This window comes from Pygocentrus nattereri, chromosome 20, assembly GCF_015220715.1.
Source record: "Pygocentrus nattereri isolate fPygNat1 chromosome 20, fPygNat1.pri, whole genome shotgun sequence".
Classification (NCBI taxonomy): domain Eukaryota; kingdom Metazoa; phylum Chordata; class Actinopteri; order Characiformes; family Serrasalmidae; genus Pygocentrus; species Pygocentrus nattereri.
This window is the reverse complement of record NC_051230.1, coordinates 33,478,026-33,493,389: the sequence shown is the minus strand read 5'-3', so window position 1 is coordinate 33,493,389 and position 15,364 is coordinate 33,478,026. Positions and strand designations below refer to the sequence as shown.

General features: G+C 44.1%; 1 protein-coding gene across 1 annotated transcript; it reads right to left on the bottom strand.

The window, feature by feature from the left end:
- Positions 1–5,717: 5,717 nt before the first annotated feature.
- Positions 5,718–14,980, bottom strand: LOC119261802 (saoe class I histocompatibility antigen, A alpha chain-like). Its single transcript, XM_037531540.1, has 4 exons — positions 14,931–14,980; positions 7,064–7,336; positions 5,813–5,875; positions 5,718–5,728 (listed from the first exon to the last, which is right to left on the bottom strand). Exons 1-4 carry the CDS (start codon positions 14,977–14,979, stop codon positions 5,718–5,720), a joined length of 396 nt encoding a protein of 131 aa, XP_037387437.1. The 5' UTR covers position 14,980.
- Between the last annotated feature and the right edge of the window lie 384 nt (positions 14,981–15,364).

The window sequence follows — 15,364 nt, the reverse complement described above, 5'->3', positions numbered from 1 at the left end:
CCGGAGCGGTGGGCAGCCCTATCCATGGTTGCCCGGGGAGCAGTTGGGGGTTAGGTGTCTTGCTCAAGGACACCTCAGTCATGGACTGTCGGTAGTGGGGATCGAAGCAGCGACCTTCCGGTCACAGGATCAGTTCCCTGACCTCCAGCCCACGACTGCCACGACTGCAGATTTGTGGATATTATGACTTGCCCTTTAACTATGAGAATAAACACTGCAGACAAGAAGATCTGTGTTCACAAACCCCTTCAGGAGCCGGAGTGCTGATCTCGAATCAGTGTTTCTGACCATATCTGCCATAAATATGACGGACTCTGATCCAAGATCAGTCCTGTTTAGAGGATCAATATCAGCTGTGGTTTTGTTTGAAAATGCTTATAGCTATAGTAAGTTAGTCTTAAACCACAGGTACAAATCTGCACCACCTCAACGATGACTTAAAACAGTTTTAAAAAAAGATTTGATATATATAATTTTTTTTCTTTTTTTCTTTTGTACAGAAATTAATTGGGCTGTTTGGGTGACTACTGACTTCTACTGTTTGTTAGCAACGGTATCCTCAAAGCTCCAGTTCTAGACTAAATAAGCAAAATTTGACCTAGCCTGGCTGATCGACTACACCTGGAGTAGGGAACATTGGGTAAATTAGGTTTATCAGTTATGAATAGGTGGCAGTAGCTGTACCTTTTAGGCATATTTTTTCAAAGCAAAACACTTCCCACAGCTTTCTGGCTTTCAGCGCATGTGAACTTAAATGATGTCCCTCAGTCAGCCGCACAGTTTGGGTAAGACTTCAGGCCATGTGGTGTACAGTGACCGTATAAGATTGCCGTTATTGTCCAGTTTTACATCGGACTTGTCGTGCTCTTCTCCATTTAAACCAATGGAAAAAGTTGGTGGTTACCAAAACTTTGTGAATCTGGCTTGAGACAAACTTTGTGGCAGAAACAAACAAACTTGGACTGAACAGCATCCAGCAGTAGATCATGCTACGACTAGCTTTCAGTCATTGTTAGCCATGTTAGCTTCATCAGCCTTTCAAAGCAGTGTAGATGTTCCATCACTTCCTCTGCATGGTTCACTCTGCATCTCTAGCCAAGAAGGAACCGTGTAGGTTAACACTTTACGTGGACAAAACACTGACAGAAACGTGCTGTGGCAGATGTTCTGTGCTGTCATGGCTTCTGTTACCATCAACAGTGATCTTCATGACTGGCATCATGTTTTCAGGATGGCTTAACCAGCATGACTTCAAATCTTATGGTATCTGTCATGTTAATCACCGGGAAAGGAAATATGACGGTTCATAACAGCATACGACATAAGTGCACTACTTCATTAAATGAGGGGTTCTTTTACTTTAGTGCCGTGACTTGATCTTATCAAGTTAAGCTTAGCAAGTGGAGATTAGACATTAGCCTGATTGGGAATTAGCTTACCTGCTTTTCTGAATTCGCCAACACAGTCATAAGAAGCAACATTAATACGCTGTATAGACTCCTTTAAGCCAAATGTAGTTTTGAGATCGACACCGATGCCCTCTGGATGCCTTGCAGGGCTCGTTTTTTGTATAAAATGTATGATTTATTTGTAAATACCCATTTGTTGTAACCCAAGGTACATGTGTCTTAGCCATTTGTCTATAAACCATACAGAAGCATTGCAAGGTGGAGATCACAGCTAGTTCATAGTAGCCTAGCAACCACCTGGGAAAGCGACACTGTAATGGTGCTGTTAGCCAGCGCGTCTGGGACTTTCCCTTCTATTCAGAGCCCAAATGGACTTTTGATGTAGCTGCCAAGCTCATGTCTTAGCAACTATGTCATGCTATTGAATAGAGACTATGGACACTAACACACAAACACTGGTCAACTCCTCTGGGCCTTAGGAGTGAGCGTCCTGAGGCGCTAATCAACATAGCAAGTTGGGTCTGTCGCTGCTTTTGACGGACCAACGGACACACAACTGAACTCCCTGCTGTTTCACTTCCGGCTGTGCTGACCGCAGACGTGGCGGAGAGCGGGGCTGGCTTTCCTGCATGTGACGGACTACGCCACCATGCGTTCACGCTACTGAACAGACCTTAAGCTGAACTGCGTCTCGAATCCACCACCATGCTTCTCCTCATCCTCACCTGCTGTAACTTGTACACGCATTCACCTCCTCTACCAGGACGTCCTCCTAGCGGAGAAGGGAGAGGAGGCTGCTAGCATTAGCACTAGCGTTAGCATTAGCGGCTATGTGGAGCTACGCACTGTTGGTTGGTTTGTTATCTTTGCTTATTTATTATTTATAATGCGTTTTGAGATTAGTTACGGCCTGTCGGATTAACGTAAGTGACCCTGTATGAGGGCGAACTGTTGGGTAGGACTGCTTATAGCAGCCAAATAGTGACTCTGTTTATTTGCAAAGTGCAGCATGTGGAGTTATTTATTATACAGTACAGAGTAAAAGTCAGCCTTGATTTAATTTCCAGCCAAAACAGCTATGTAATGTAGCATCCAGGAAAAACTTGGGGAATAATTTACATTTATTACAGCTTCCGTTCTTTTCCATGCTTTCAGTTTTTCGAAGTCTGCAAGGCCAAATCCCGTCCAAAGTTCAGTCTTAGATGTTGGTTACACTTTTTACTGAAGCAAGATTAGATCTTGAGAAACTTTAAAACTCTTTCCTTTGACTGTGCCCTTCTTCATGCATTCTTATATCTAATCCCTTCAGAAATATTGGCTAAAAATCATAACTGACTGGAAATGAAATAAATGGGGTTGATTAGTGACTTTTACAGTGCTGTATAATCTGCTGCACTCACTGGATTAGCTGAGGTTCACTGATGCCAGTTACACATGGCTAAGTGTGTATTAGTGTAATCAGGCCTGTGAAGACGGGTTTATCTGCTAAACGATGGTCCAAATTGGTCTCCAATGGTCTTGAAAGTGCCATAAACCGACAATACACTGGTAGCATACTGGGCATTTCTGAAACACTGTTCATTTAGCCTGATATTTAAGTGGTATTTAAGGCCTTAGAGCGGGAATGTATTCTACTGTACGCGTGAACATGGATTCTATATATACAGTAACGATAAAGGCCGGCGTTGTTGTTTCGCCTCTTTACATGCCGATTACAGCTGAAAATGAACATAATTTCTACATTATTTGCGAAATTCTATCTTGATTTGTTTTTCAGATTACCACCACAGCATCCGTTGACAATGTCACGTTATTACGTTGTTTTTCTGTTGGAACGGTTTTATTATCGCGTATTATTTTCTAATACAGAGAAAAATGCATTTATTTTACTGTTTTGTTCATCGTTGTAAATATGTGGGTCCTTGGAAGACTATTAATGTTCTCATGATATTGTTATTAACAGACATTATTGTTGATGTTATTAACAGTTAATAACAAACCTATTTAACTAGTATGTACAGAACACTGGTATGGAAGGTTCTGAGGAGTGCAACGAAGGAACATGTTCTGTGTGTTCTAGATTTAGTTCTCGCTCTGCATCCGTTTGTCTTCCAGACGCGCTTTGCTTTCACTGCTGACCACGACTTAAACAAAGGGAGAGAGCGAGGGAGAGGGAGAGATTAAGGATTAGTGCCTTTATTGTATCGCTGCGCCCCCTAGTGGAGACTGCAGAGTATTAATGTGCTGTTGGAAGCTGGAGTAGAGGCAAAATGTGGACTGGCCTCTCCGTTACTGGATTACGGCCCCTTAAATGTCTAATTAGCATCGTTTTGCTGTACATTTGATTTACAGGCAGCTATTTTTCAGTTACATAATTACGTGGCCAGTTACGTCACTTATTGAGTTTGTTTGATTTATGTTCTTTAAGGATGTTTTCTCAAAAAAAATGAGAAAAATGGCAAACAGCTTTTTTTCCCCCTCTCAAACAAGACTGTAGAACAACTTTCAGTTTCCATTAAATTCAGCTGCCAGTTACTGGTGAAATCATTGGATGAGTAAAACTGCCCAGTCCATTGGCTAATTAAACAAAAACGAATCTGACAGGCTGGAGGTCAGTGAGGTCCAGCTGCTCTCTCTCTGTTTGAGTCGTCTCTGTTGGCTCTGTTCCTCACCTGTGGCTGACTCGGCTAGCTGGACAACTCTGAAGCGAGTTTGACCTGTCTGACTCAAAACATTGCTGAAATCTTGTGGGAACAGATGTGAGAACATCTGGGGACAACCATGAGATGTTCTGGGCTAAACGTGGGGGAACGTAGACGTATATGAGGGTCTATTTCTAAACCAGTCCACCGCCTCTTGAAGATGGACGTTAAAGAGCATGGACCAGAGGAATCTGGAGGCGGGGATTAGCAGAGAGCCCTTGTTAGCAGCACAACCCAGCACCAGAAGATTTGAAGGTTGTCCACAGACGTGTAGTCTCGTCTCGTCCTGAGGTCACGTCTGGCCCCACGAGAGTGAACTGAGCGTAAACCAAGCCAGTTTAAGATGAAGAATGCTAAACTGAAGATTAGCAAACGGTGTTAGCCAGAGTTAGCCAGCTAGCCGCTCCAGGCCACCATGAGGAACGGGCCGCGCTCGTTCCTGCAGCTCACCTGCTTCCTCCCTCGCCATCGTCATTCTGTATGACGTGTATGACATCACTGACCTTGTATGGAGATCGATAACAAAGTGCTGATGTGAACACGGATCAAACACGCCTCCTGTCTTTTGTTTGATGCTGATGCTAACGCTAACTCCTTCAGGTCAGGGGTTCAGCACAACACTGGGTGGAGTCACTGCTGAACGCTCGAGTGGACATCGCTGTGCAAAATGATCGAGGACCGAGGCCAAAACAGCAAAACATTTTCAGTGGTCTTCACATCAAATCAGTGGCTGGTAAATTAGCGAGAACTAAACATCGAAAGTAAGTTAGTGTGAACACTTAAAACGATGGTTCTTCAAGGGTCCTTAGTGAAGGCAATGGTTCTATTTGCGCCCTTAAACGGTTCTTTACATGGTGAAACGGTTCTTCAGATTGATGGAGAATATGTTCTGTAAGGTTCTGTATACAGACTTTTTGAGAATGGTTCTATACAGCACCAAAAAGGGTTCTACTGCTGTTACAAGTGACATTATTGTGATATTGTACTAATAGAAGAACCCTTTTTGTTTCTATATAGAACAGTTTCAAGCCATCTATAGCACATTCACCAACTGAAGAACCATTTCACCATGCATGGAACCATTTATTCATTAAATTGTTCTATGTAGGACTCATGGTTCTGTATAGAACCATTTGCTTTTACTAAAGACCTGTTGAACTGCCTTTTTCAGACTATGGGATAGCAGGAGTTTTGGTGCAAATGTGGATGGATTCCTACATTTCCGCAATACTGCCACCTTATGGCAACAACTGATAAAGACCAGCATGCTTGCCATCTACACTGACCATTCATTGTTTAACTGTTTGGGAATCTTGTTTTTTGATATTTTAAATTATAAGAACATGAGTGACATGCTGAAAAAACTAAATTGGGGGCCCTCAACCTTAATATTCCATAGCTCAGGCTTTGGAGACACAAAGGGCAGCCGAGCTCTGACTGTAGCTGATTGAGATCAGGGTGAGTGACAGCATACAGACTTTATGTATAGTATTCATATTGAAAGAGAACTTTTATATTGAGACAGTTGAATGTTTTTCTCATAAAAAGGACGTTATTATACTGTTCAATACTTTTTCATTCAGCTTCAGTTTTGTTCTTCTTCCCTCTACTTCATCTCTGTAAAGACAAACATAAAGACAGACAGTGATTCACAGGTGAAGAATGTGCCGCCACTCATACAGTCTCAGCTCTGGAACTGACCTGTAGACTCATAATCCACTGGAGAGAGGATCACCTTAGTTAACAGAGACTGGTCTGAAGGTTCTGGAGGAGAGAAAGAGAGGTGGGCTTATCATATTGAATAAAAGAAATGTATAATAATAGCCAGTATTAGGAGAGTAAGGTAAAAATCAGCAAAGCCTTTACGCCAAAATGTGGCCTACGTCTTTGAGTAGTTAATAAAAATGTAATAGAAATAACGGCTGCACTGTAGTCTTATTTGATGTCTAACTGTTCTTGTTGGAGCAGCCTGAGATCAACCTATCAAGACTAGGTTTACTGGACAGCCAGAAAAGTGTGAATCAGCACCTGGCCTGCTTAAACCAACACGACGTACGCTGGTCACTTTCACAGGGAGGGCTTTGACATTGCCAGGTTTTCATGTTAGATGAGCTAACAGAGCGATCACGTCAAGTTGGATGCTGAGGAGGACTCATGGTCTCTTTCACACAGGGTCTTTTCTCCTCAGTAGACAATATGACACCATGTTATTTGCCAACAAAGTACATTTTCATTGTTTTCAGAACTGGCTAACATAACCCCCCCCCCCCCCCCCCCCCCCCAATCTGCGCAAAATCTGAACCACTTAGCTCAAAGGTCTCAACCGAAATGTTAAGATGAGCCTTTTTGTCCTTTCAACAAAAATCACACCACCTTGGGAGGCACAACATCTTATATCGGTTTTACCATCTTGGCTGTAAATATGTCTCAGTGTGTGCTGATGTACTACTACAGGTTAAAAATATAAGAAACCTTTAACCTTTTGTAAATTGTCTCTCAGTGCTCATCTTTTTCAAGGCTGAAGTCACTTCTCATTCTCCAGCTTCTCGTTCGGATATTCCCGTTCCACCTTAAATAGTGCCTGAGGCAACAGACTGTACTGCTGCGCCACTTAAGGTGGAGAAACATACGGAGAAACCAGTTGAGCGCTTGTAAATGTAAATAAATCCATTTATCTCCAAATCGATGTTTGTCTTAAATCTCTCTCTTTGCCATTAAGTTGTCTGCATTGCTGTGTGACCACAGATAAAACGTAGCCACTACTTTTCCAAAACACAGCTAAAACATAGCCACTACTTTTCCAAAACATAGCTAAAACGTAGCCACTACTTTTCCAAAACACAGCTAAAACGTAGCCACTACTTTTTTTCTAAAAAAGCAGCTAATTTTTCAGTAGCTATCCCAACCCTGAGTTAGAGTGAACAGATACAGTAACAGAACATATTACTTTACCTCTCATCTTTACAGTGGATCTGCCATCACCTGTATACTTTTTTAACAAATTGATACAGTCATTGTCCAGATAGTTCTTCATCTGAGGAGCCAAGGGTTCACTATCCCACTTCTCTTTTGTGATAACAGCTTTAGCGTTAGCTGCAGTCCAGGTGAGAGTGTTCAGGTCCAGACTGATGTAGTTTTCTCCATCTTTACCGTACTGATCATATCCTCTTTTGGTCCCATCATCATCCAGTTCACAGCCGTACATCCACTGCACTGTGTGAACACCTGCAGAGAGACGAACACTTCATACTGACACAAAATAACAGAAATTAAACTACTGCAGTCTGATCTCCATTCAGTTATCTACAGGTTCAGCACTGCAGTCTGATCTCCATTCAGTTATCTACAGGTTCAGCACTGCAGTCTGATCTCCATTCAGTTATCTACAGATACGGCACTGCAGTCTGATCTCCATTCAGTTATCTACAGATACGGCACTGCAGTCTGATCTCCATTCAGTTATCTACAGGTTCAGCACTGCAGTCTGATCTCCATTCAGTTATCTACAGATACGGCACTGCAGTCTGATCTCCATTCAGTTATCTACAGATACGGCACTGCAGTCTGATCTCCATTCAGTTATCTACAGGTTCAGCACTGCAGTCTGATCTCCATTCAGTTATCTACAGATACGGCACTGCAGTCTGATCTCCATTCAGTTATCTACAGGTTCAGCACTGCAGTCTGATCTCCGTTCACCGTTCAGCTCTATTATCTACAGGTTCAGCACTGCAGTCTGATCTCCATTCAGTTATCTACAGATACAGCACTGCAGTCTGATCTCCGTTCACCGTTCAGCTCTATTATCTACCGGTTCGGCACTGCAGTCTGATCTCCATTCAGTTATCTACAGGTTCAGCACTGCAGTCTGATCTCCATTCAGTTATCTACAGATACGGCACTGCAGTCTGATCTCCATTCAGTTATCTATAGGTTCAGCACTGCAGTCTGATCTCCATTCACCGTTCAGCTCTATTATCTACAGGTTCGGCACTGCAGTCTGATCTCCATTCAGTTATCTACAGGTTCGGCACTGCAGTCTGATCTCCATTCAGTTATCTACAGGTTCAGCACTGCAGTCTGATCTCCATTCAGTTATCTACAGGTTCAGCACTGCAGTCTGATCTCCATTCAGTTATCTACAGATACGGCACTGCAGTCTGATCTCCATTCAGTTATCTACAGGTTCAGCACTGCAGTCTGATCTCCGTTCACCGTTCAGCTCTATTATCTACAGGTTCAGCACTGCAGTCTGATCTCCATTCAGTTATCTACAGATACAGCACTGCAGTCTGATCTCCGTTCACCGTTCAGCTCTATTATCTACCGGTTCGGCACTGCAGTCTGATCTCCATTCAGTTATCTACAGGTTCAGCACTGCAGTCTGATCTCCATTCAGTTATCTACAGATACGGCACTGCAGTCTGATCTCCATTCACCTCCGTTATCTACAGGTTCAGCACTGCAGTCTGATCTCCATTCAGCTGTCAATTGAGCTCTAGTATTTACCACCACAACAGGCTTGCTCAATATGCAGGCCTTCAGACCCTTGTAATTCAACATTTCACACAGATTTCAATATTTCTGCTACAAAATAAAAGCTTTAAGAAGTTTAAAACAAATTGCATTTCTGTGCAAATATTATATTTGTCTCTATATTTGTATTATTGCTTCTTTTTCCAGGGAAGTTCACTACAACTCTGGCTGTTTTAAACTTCTTACCCAAATCCACTGAGTAATAGTTATTTTCTGGCCCGTAATTATATTTTATAGCCATTGTTTGATTTATGAAGGTCCTCGCAGTTTTGTTTTATTTCATTTCTGAATCTTTCCATGTTGATAAATGGATGTTTATTCATTACCTGACAAATTTTCACTCGAGTCATAGTGTATTTCAGAGATCCGGTGTAGCTGCATATATGTATCACTAACTCTCTGTAAAAAACTTATTGTATTACTTTAGAAATTGTAAAGTAAAGCAATAAACTAAGAGACTGTGCTTTACAGTGATCGTGGATGAAGGAACAAAAGCTCTGATTCCTAATACTTTTCAATGATGCTCATGGCTGTGATTGTAAAATGAAAATGTTGTCAATGACATCCATCCATCCATCCATCCATCATCTTCCGCTTCTCCGGGGTTCGGGTCGCAGGGGCAGCATCCTGAGCAATGAAGCCCAGACCTCCCTTTCCCCAGCCACTTCCACTAGCTCCCTGGGAGGGATTCTGAGGCGCTCCCAGGCAAGCTGGGCGATATAGTCACGCCAGCATGTCCTGGGCCTTCCCCGGGGTCTCCTCCCCGGTGGACTTGCCTGTGACACCTCCCAAGGGAGGCGTCCAGGAGGCATCCTAACAAGATGCCCGAACCACCTCAACTGGCTCCTCTCGACGTGAAGAAGCAGCGGCTCTACTCCGAGTCCCTCCCGGATGACCGAACTTCTCACCCTATCTCTAAGGGAGAGTCCAGCCACCCTGCGGAGGAAACTCATTTCAGCCGCTTGTATTCGCGATCTCGTTCTTTCGGTCATTACCCAAAGCTCATGACCATAGGTGAGGGTGGGAACGTAGATCGACCAGTAAATCGAGAGCCTTGTCTTATGGCTCAGCTCTTTCTTTACCACAACAGACCTGTAAAGAGCCCGCATCACTGCTGACCCAGCACCAATCCGCCTGTCAATCTCCCACTCCCTTGTACCATCACTCGTGAACAAGACCCCGAGATACTTAAACTCCTCCACTTGAGGCAAGAGCTCATCCCCGACCCAGAGAGGGCTCTCCACCCTTTCCCGCGTGAGAACCATGGCCTCGGATTTGGAGGTACTGATCCTCATCCCGGCCGCTTCACACTCGGCTGCAAACCGATCCAGTGAAAGCTGAAGTTCACGGCCTGATGTCCCCAATAGGACCACATCATCTGCAAACAGCAGAGATGTGACCCTGGGGTCACCAAACCGGACACCCTCCATCCCCTGACTGCGCCTAGAAATTCTATCCATAAAAATTATGAATAGAATTGGTGACAAAGGGCAGCCCTGACGGAGTCCAACTCTCACTGGGAAAAAGTCTGACTTACTGCCGGCCATGCGAACCAAACTCCTGCTTTGTTTGTACAGGGCCTGAATGGCTCATAGCAAAGAGCCATGTACCCCGTACTCCCGAAGCACCTCCCACAGAATACCCCAGGGAACACAGTCGAATGCCTTCTCCAGATCCACAAAGCACATGTGGACTGGTTGGGCAAACTCCCATGAACCCTCCAGAATCCTGGAGAGGGTAAAGAGTTGGTCCAGTGTTCCACGACCAGGGCGGAACCCGCACTGCTCCTCCTGAATCCGAGGTTCGACTATAAACCGGACTCTCTTCTCCAGTACCCTTGCATAGACCTTACCAGGGAGGCTGAGGAGTGTGATTCCCCTGTAGTTGGAACACACCCTCCGGTCCCCCTTTTTAAAAAGAGGCACCACCACCCCAGTCTGTCCACGCAATGTTGAAAAGGCGTGTCAGCCAAGACAGCCCCACAACATCCAGAGCCTTGAGGAACTCGGGACGGATCTCATGCAGCCCTGCCGCCAAGGAGCTTTTTAACTACCTTAGCGACTTCGGCCTCAGTAATGGACAAGCCTATTCCCGTGTCCCCAGACTCTGCCTCCTCACTGGAGAACGTGTTGGTGGGATTGAGAAGGTCCTCAAAGTATTCCTTCCACCGCCCAATGACGTCTTCAGTCGAAGTCAGCAGCACACCATCTCCACTACATACAGTGCTAGTGGCACACTGCTTTCCCCTTCTGAGTCGCCTGACGGTTTGCCAGAATCTTTTCGGAGCTGACTTAGTCACTTTCCAAGGCCTCACCGAACTCTTCCCACACCTGGGTTTTTGCCTTGGCAACGACTGAAGCCGCAGATCGCTTGGCCTGTCGATACCTGCCAGCTGCCTCTGGTGTCCTACAGGCCAACCATGTCCGGTAGGACTCCTTCTTCAGCTTGACGGCATCTCTCACCTGGGGTGTCCACCACCGGGTTCGAGGATTACCGCCCCGACAGGCACCAACTACCTTGCGACCACAGCTACAGTCAGCCGCTTCAACAATGGAGGAGCGGAACATAGCCCATTCTGAGTCAATGTCCCCCACCTCCCCCGATATCTGGTTGAAGTTCTGACGGAGGTGTGAGTTGAAGATCAATCTGATAGGTTCTTCTGCCAGACGTTCCTGGGTTTGCCTGGTCTGACTGGCATCTTCCCCCACCACCTGATCCAACTCACCACCAGGTGGTGATCAGTTGACAGCTCAGCTCCTCTCTTTACCCGAGTGTCCAGTACACATGGCCGCAAGTCCGCTGACACAACAACAAAGTCAATCATTGAACTGCGGCCTAGGGTGTCCTGGTGCCATGTGCACTTATGGACATCCTTGTGTTCAAACATGGTGTTCGTTATGGACAAACTGTGGTTTGCACAGAAGTCCAAAAACTGAACACCACTCGGGTTCAGATCAGAGAGGCCATTCCTCCCAATCACACCCCTCCAGGTCTTACTGTCATTGCCCACGTGAGCGTTAAAGTCCTCCAGTAGGACAATCGAGTCTCCAGGAGGAGCACTTTCAAGCACCCCTTCCAAGGACTCTATGAAGGCTGGGTATTCTGAACTGCTGTTCGGTGCATAAGCACAGACAACAGTCAGGACCCGTTCCCCAACCCGAAGGCGTAGGGAAGCTACCCTCTCGTCCACCGGAGAAAACCCCAACATACAGGCGCCGAGTCGAGGGGCTATGAGAAAGCCCACACCTGCCCGCCGCCTCTCACCATGGGCAACTCCAGAAAAGAAAAAAGTCCAGCCCCTCTCAAGGAGATTGGACCCAGAGCCCAAGCTGTGTGTTGAGGTGAGCCCGACTATATCTAGCCGGTATCTCTCAACCTCGCGCACCAACTCAGGCTCCTTCCCCGCCAGTGAGGTAACGTTCCAAGTTCCAAAAGCCAGTTTCAGCAACCGAGGATCAGAACGCCAAGGCCCACGCCTTCGGACACTGCCCAATCCACAAAGCACCGAACCCCTACTACTGCCCCTCCCATCGGTGGTGGGTCGATGGGAGGGGGGACTCATGTAGCTCCTTCGGGCTGGGCCCGGCCGGGCACCATGAGTAAATGCCCGGCCACCAGACGCTCGCTGGCGAACCCTTCCCCCAGGCCTGGCTCCAGGGTGGGGCCCCAGTAACCCTGATCCGGGCAGGGTACACAAGTCCTGCTTTGTTGTCCTCATAGGGGTGGTTATGGATCACACTTTGTCTGGCCTGTCACCTAGGACCAGTTTGCCATGGGAGACCCTACCAGGAGCTTTTGCTCCAGACAACATAGCTCCTAGGGTCCTTCAAGCACACAAACCTCTCCACCACGATAAGGTGGTGATCCATGGAGAGGGTTGTCAATGATAATTGATCATAATTTATAATCATTATAAACTAACTGATTAACTTTGACAGCCCTAATTTTATATATAAAGTTAATGCGATAATAACGCATTAACATGATCTCAATTTAACGTGATTAAAAAATATAGTGCCGTTAACGCAAATTCTATTTGGTCATCCGTAGTTCATGTTGAGACTTGACCGTGCGCGGTGTCTCTCAATAAGAGTACAGGAGTAAGTTTCTGTGTTTACATGCAAAGATTATTGCAAATCCGAATGAAAAGAATCAGATTACAGATTCAGACTGAGGTGTTTATGCTCACTCTGTTCATCAGTCTGATGAAAATCTTCGTTTACATGCCCGCTACAAGTAATCCGATGCAAAGTGATGCGCATGCGTAGAGCAGCGCTCAGAGTAAACGTTAACATGTCAGTGAACATCACGTGAGGTCCAGTCAGAGTGAGATGAGCAGTGCATGTGTTTTTGTTTTAAACTGACGTCAGACTCAGAAAAACGTCCTTCACCTGTCCTTATAAAGGAAGCGGCGAGAGGAAGACGTCGCGCTCTGAGACACATAAGCTGGCTGTCCGTCCCACCGCCGTCTTTTAAAGCTCAGAGTATGAACCTCGTCTCCTCTGCAGACCAGTTTCTGCTACGCCATGTTAAACGGTATAAACCTTTCGCTGTGACGCGCCGGGCATGTGCAGACTGTACTTACACATTCCGATCGGAGTGTAATCGGATTCAGGCGTTTACACGGATATTATTCTTCTATTTAACGGATTATTTACAGGTCGTCCAATTGGATAGAAATTATATTCCAAATGGCCTCAATCGGACTAGACTATTCCGATTTGAGGTGTTTACATGGACGTATTCTATTCCAATTGGGCTATTAGTCGGATTATTAACGGATTATTAGGCTGCATGTAAATGTGGCTAGTGAGTAGCCACGTTTACATGCTGTTTACAGTGCTGTAGCTCTGTGATATGACATTACATGTCTTTACTGAAGTCCAACTTTGTTTGTGCAGTACTGTGAAGACCTACAGGCTGTGAATGAATACAACTTCAGCACAATTGAAGTTTTATTTAGTTTTTATTTTCTTTTCTTACACAGATCTGAACTGAGACACAGTAGTCTGTGACTACATGTTTTATATTTGAGACTGCAGCTCCCTAACTCCCTGTTTTCTCTCATCCCAGCAGTTTTATAACATAAGTACATTTAGCATAAATGTGTTCACCATTTTACTTGTAACTTTTCACTTAAAAATCCTTATTTTCTATAACATTTACAGAGATAAAAAAATGCGATGAAATTCTACATGAAATTCTGAGATTAATCGCGATTAAAATTTTAAATCGTCTGACAGCCCATATATATATATATATATATATACACACTGCCCTGCGATGGACTGGCGACCTGTCCAGGGTGTATCCTGCCTTCCGCTCGATGACTGCTGGGATAGGCTCCAGCACCCCCCCCATGACCCTGACGGAGAAGCGGCTTAGAAAATGGATGGATGGAGATATATATATATATATATATATATATATATATATATATATATATATATATATATATATATATATATGCGGATATGTACATTACTAATTATATATAAACGTGTGTGTACATTTCTTGTGGAGTACCATAAGGTCCAGGTTTAGGGCCTTTGAACCGTTTAGTTGTCACGCTTCTTTCTGGCTTCCAAGCCAAACAGGACTCCATTTCCCATAATGCTACAGACTCTCACATGACACCAAACCAGAGTCATATGTATAATCATAATTTCTCTGTTTATATTTACTTTTCATTTTATCTACTGTATCATTCCCTGCCCCTACAAGCTCATCTGTAAATGGGATTAAATTAATGCTATTTTAATGGCATTAGAACTATCTTTCTTTCTTTCTTTCATTCCTTCTTTTCATCAGTTCCATTAACATTATTCTATTTTCATCTGATACATGTTTTTCATTCTGCCGTATAACTTCATTATATTCACTATTATATAGAGATTTTTGGTGTCCAGTCTCTTTCATCACAGGACTAATGCTATTTTAATGTTCTCAATTGATTTAATTGCAGAAATTGTTAACCTGGTTATTATTCAGTCACTACAGGGACTTCAGTGCAAACTGGCTGAGCTATTCTTAGTTTATAGAGGTGTGTAATAAAACTTTGCAGCTCCCATTTCAGGGGTTAAAAGTCAGTTTTTTTGGAAAGTATTAACAAAGTTATGAGCTATGACCCACAGAGTACTGTATTCTGCGCTATATTTCACTTAATGCCATATATTAATACACATAAATTAATACTACAATACCTTTATATGGTATTTATATTTTACATTCATATATTACATATAGATATTTTGCCTAAGAAACTGTTTAAAAGTGAACTCACCTGCCGATGCCAGATGAACACTGAGTGCTAGAATAAGGAGAGACTTCATGACTCACTGTATGTTAATGCAGATTTCACGGCTCTCTGCTTCAACCAGTAAACCATTAGCATGTGTACAGGAAGAGGGTCACTTCCCTCCTTCACAGGAACACAGCGCTGAATATTTGATAAATGAAGTAAACCGCTGAGCACTGGAACTGGCCAAAGGGGAAAACACTGTATGAAAAATAAAGTCATTAATAAGAGGATTAAGTATGTCGTCGGATCATTTTCCAGTCCAGCTGCTTGATTTGGAAAAAAAATCAATGCGAATGCCATGAAAGCAGTGGCAGTCTTTTCAACTGACCTTTTTTGGTTTTAAGAACAATCTTATCAAATAAAAACACGTGTTTACATGCACTTCATAATCTGATAACTGCAGAAAATCTGATCAA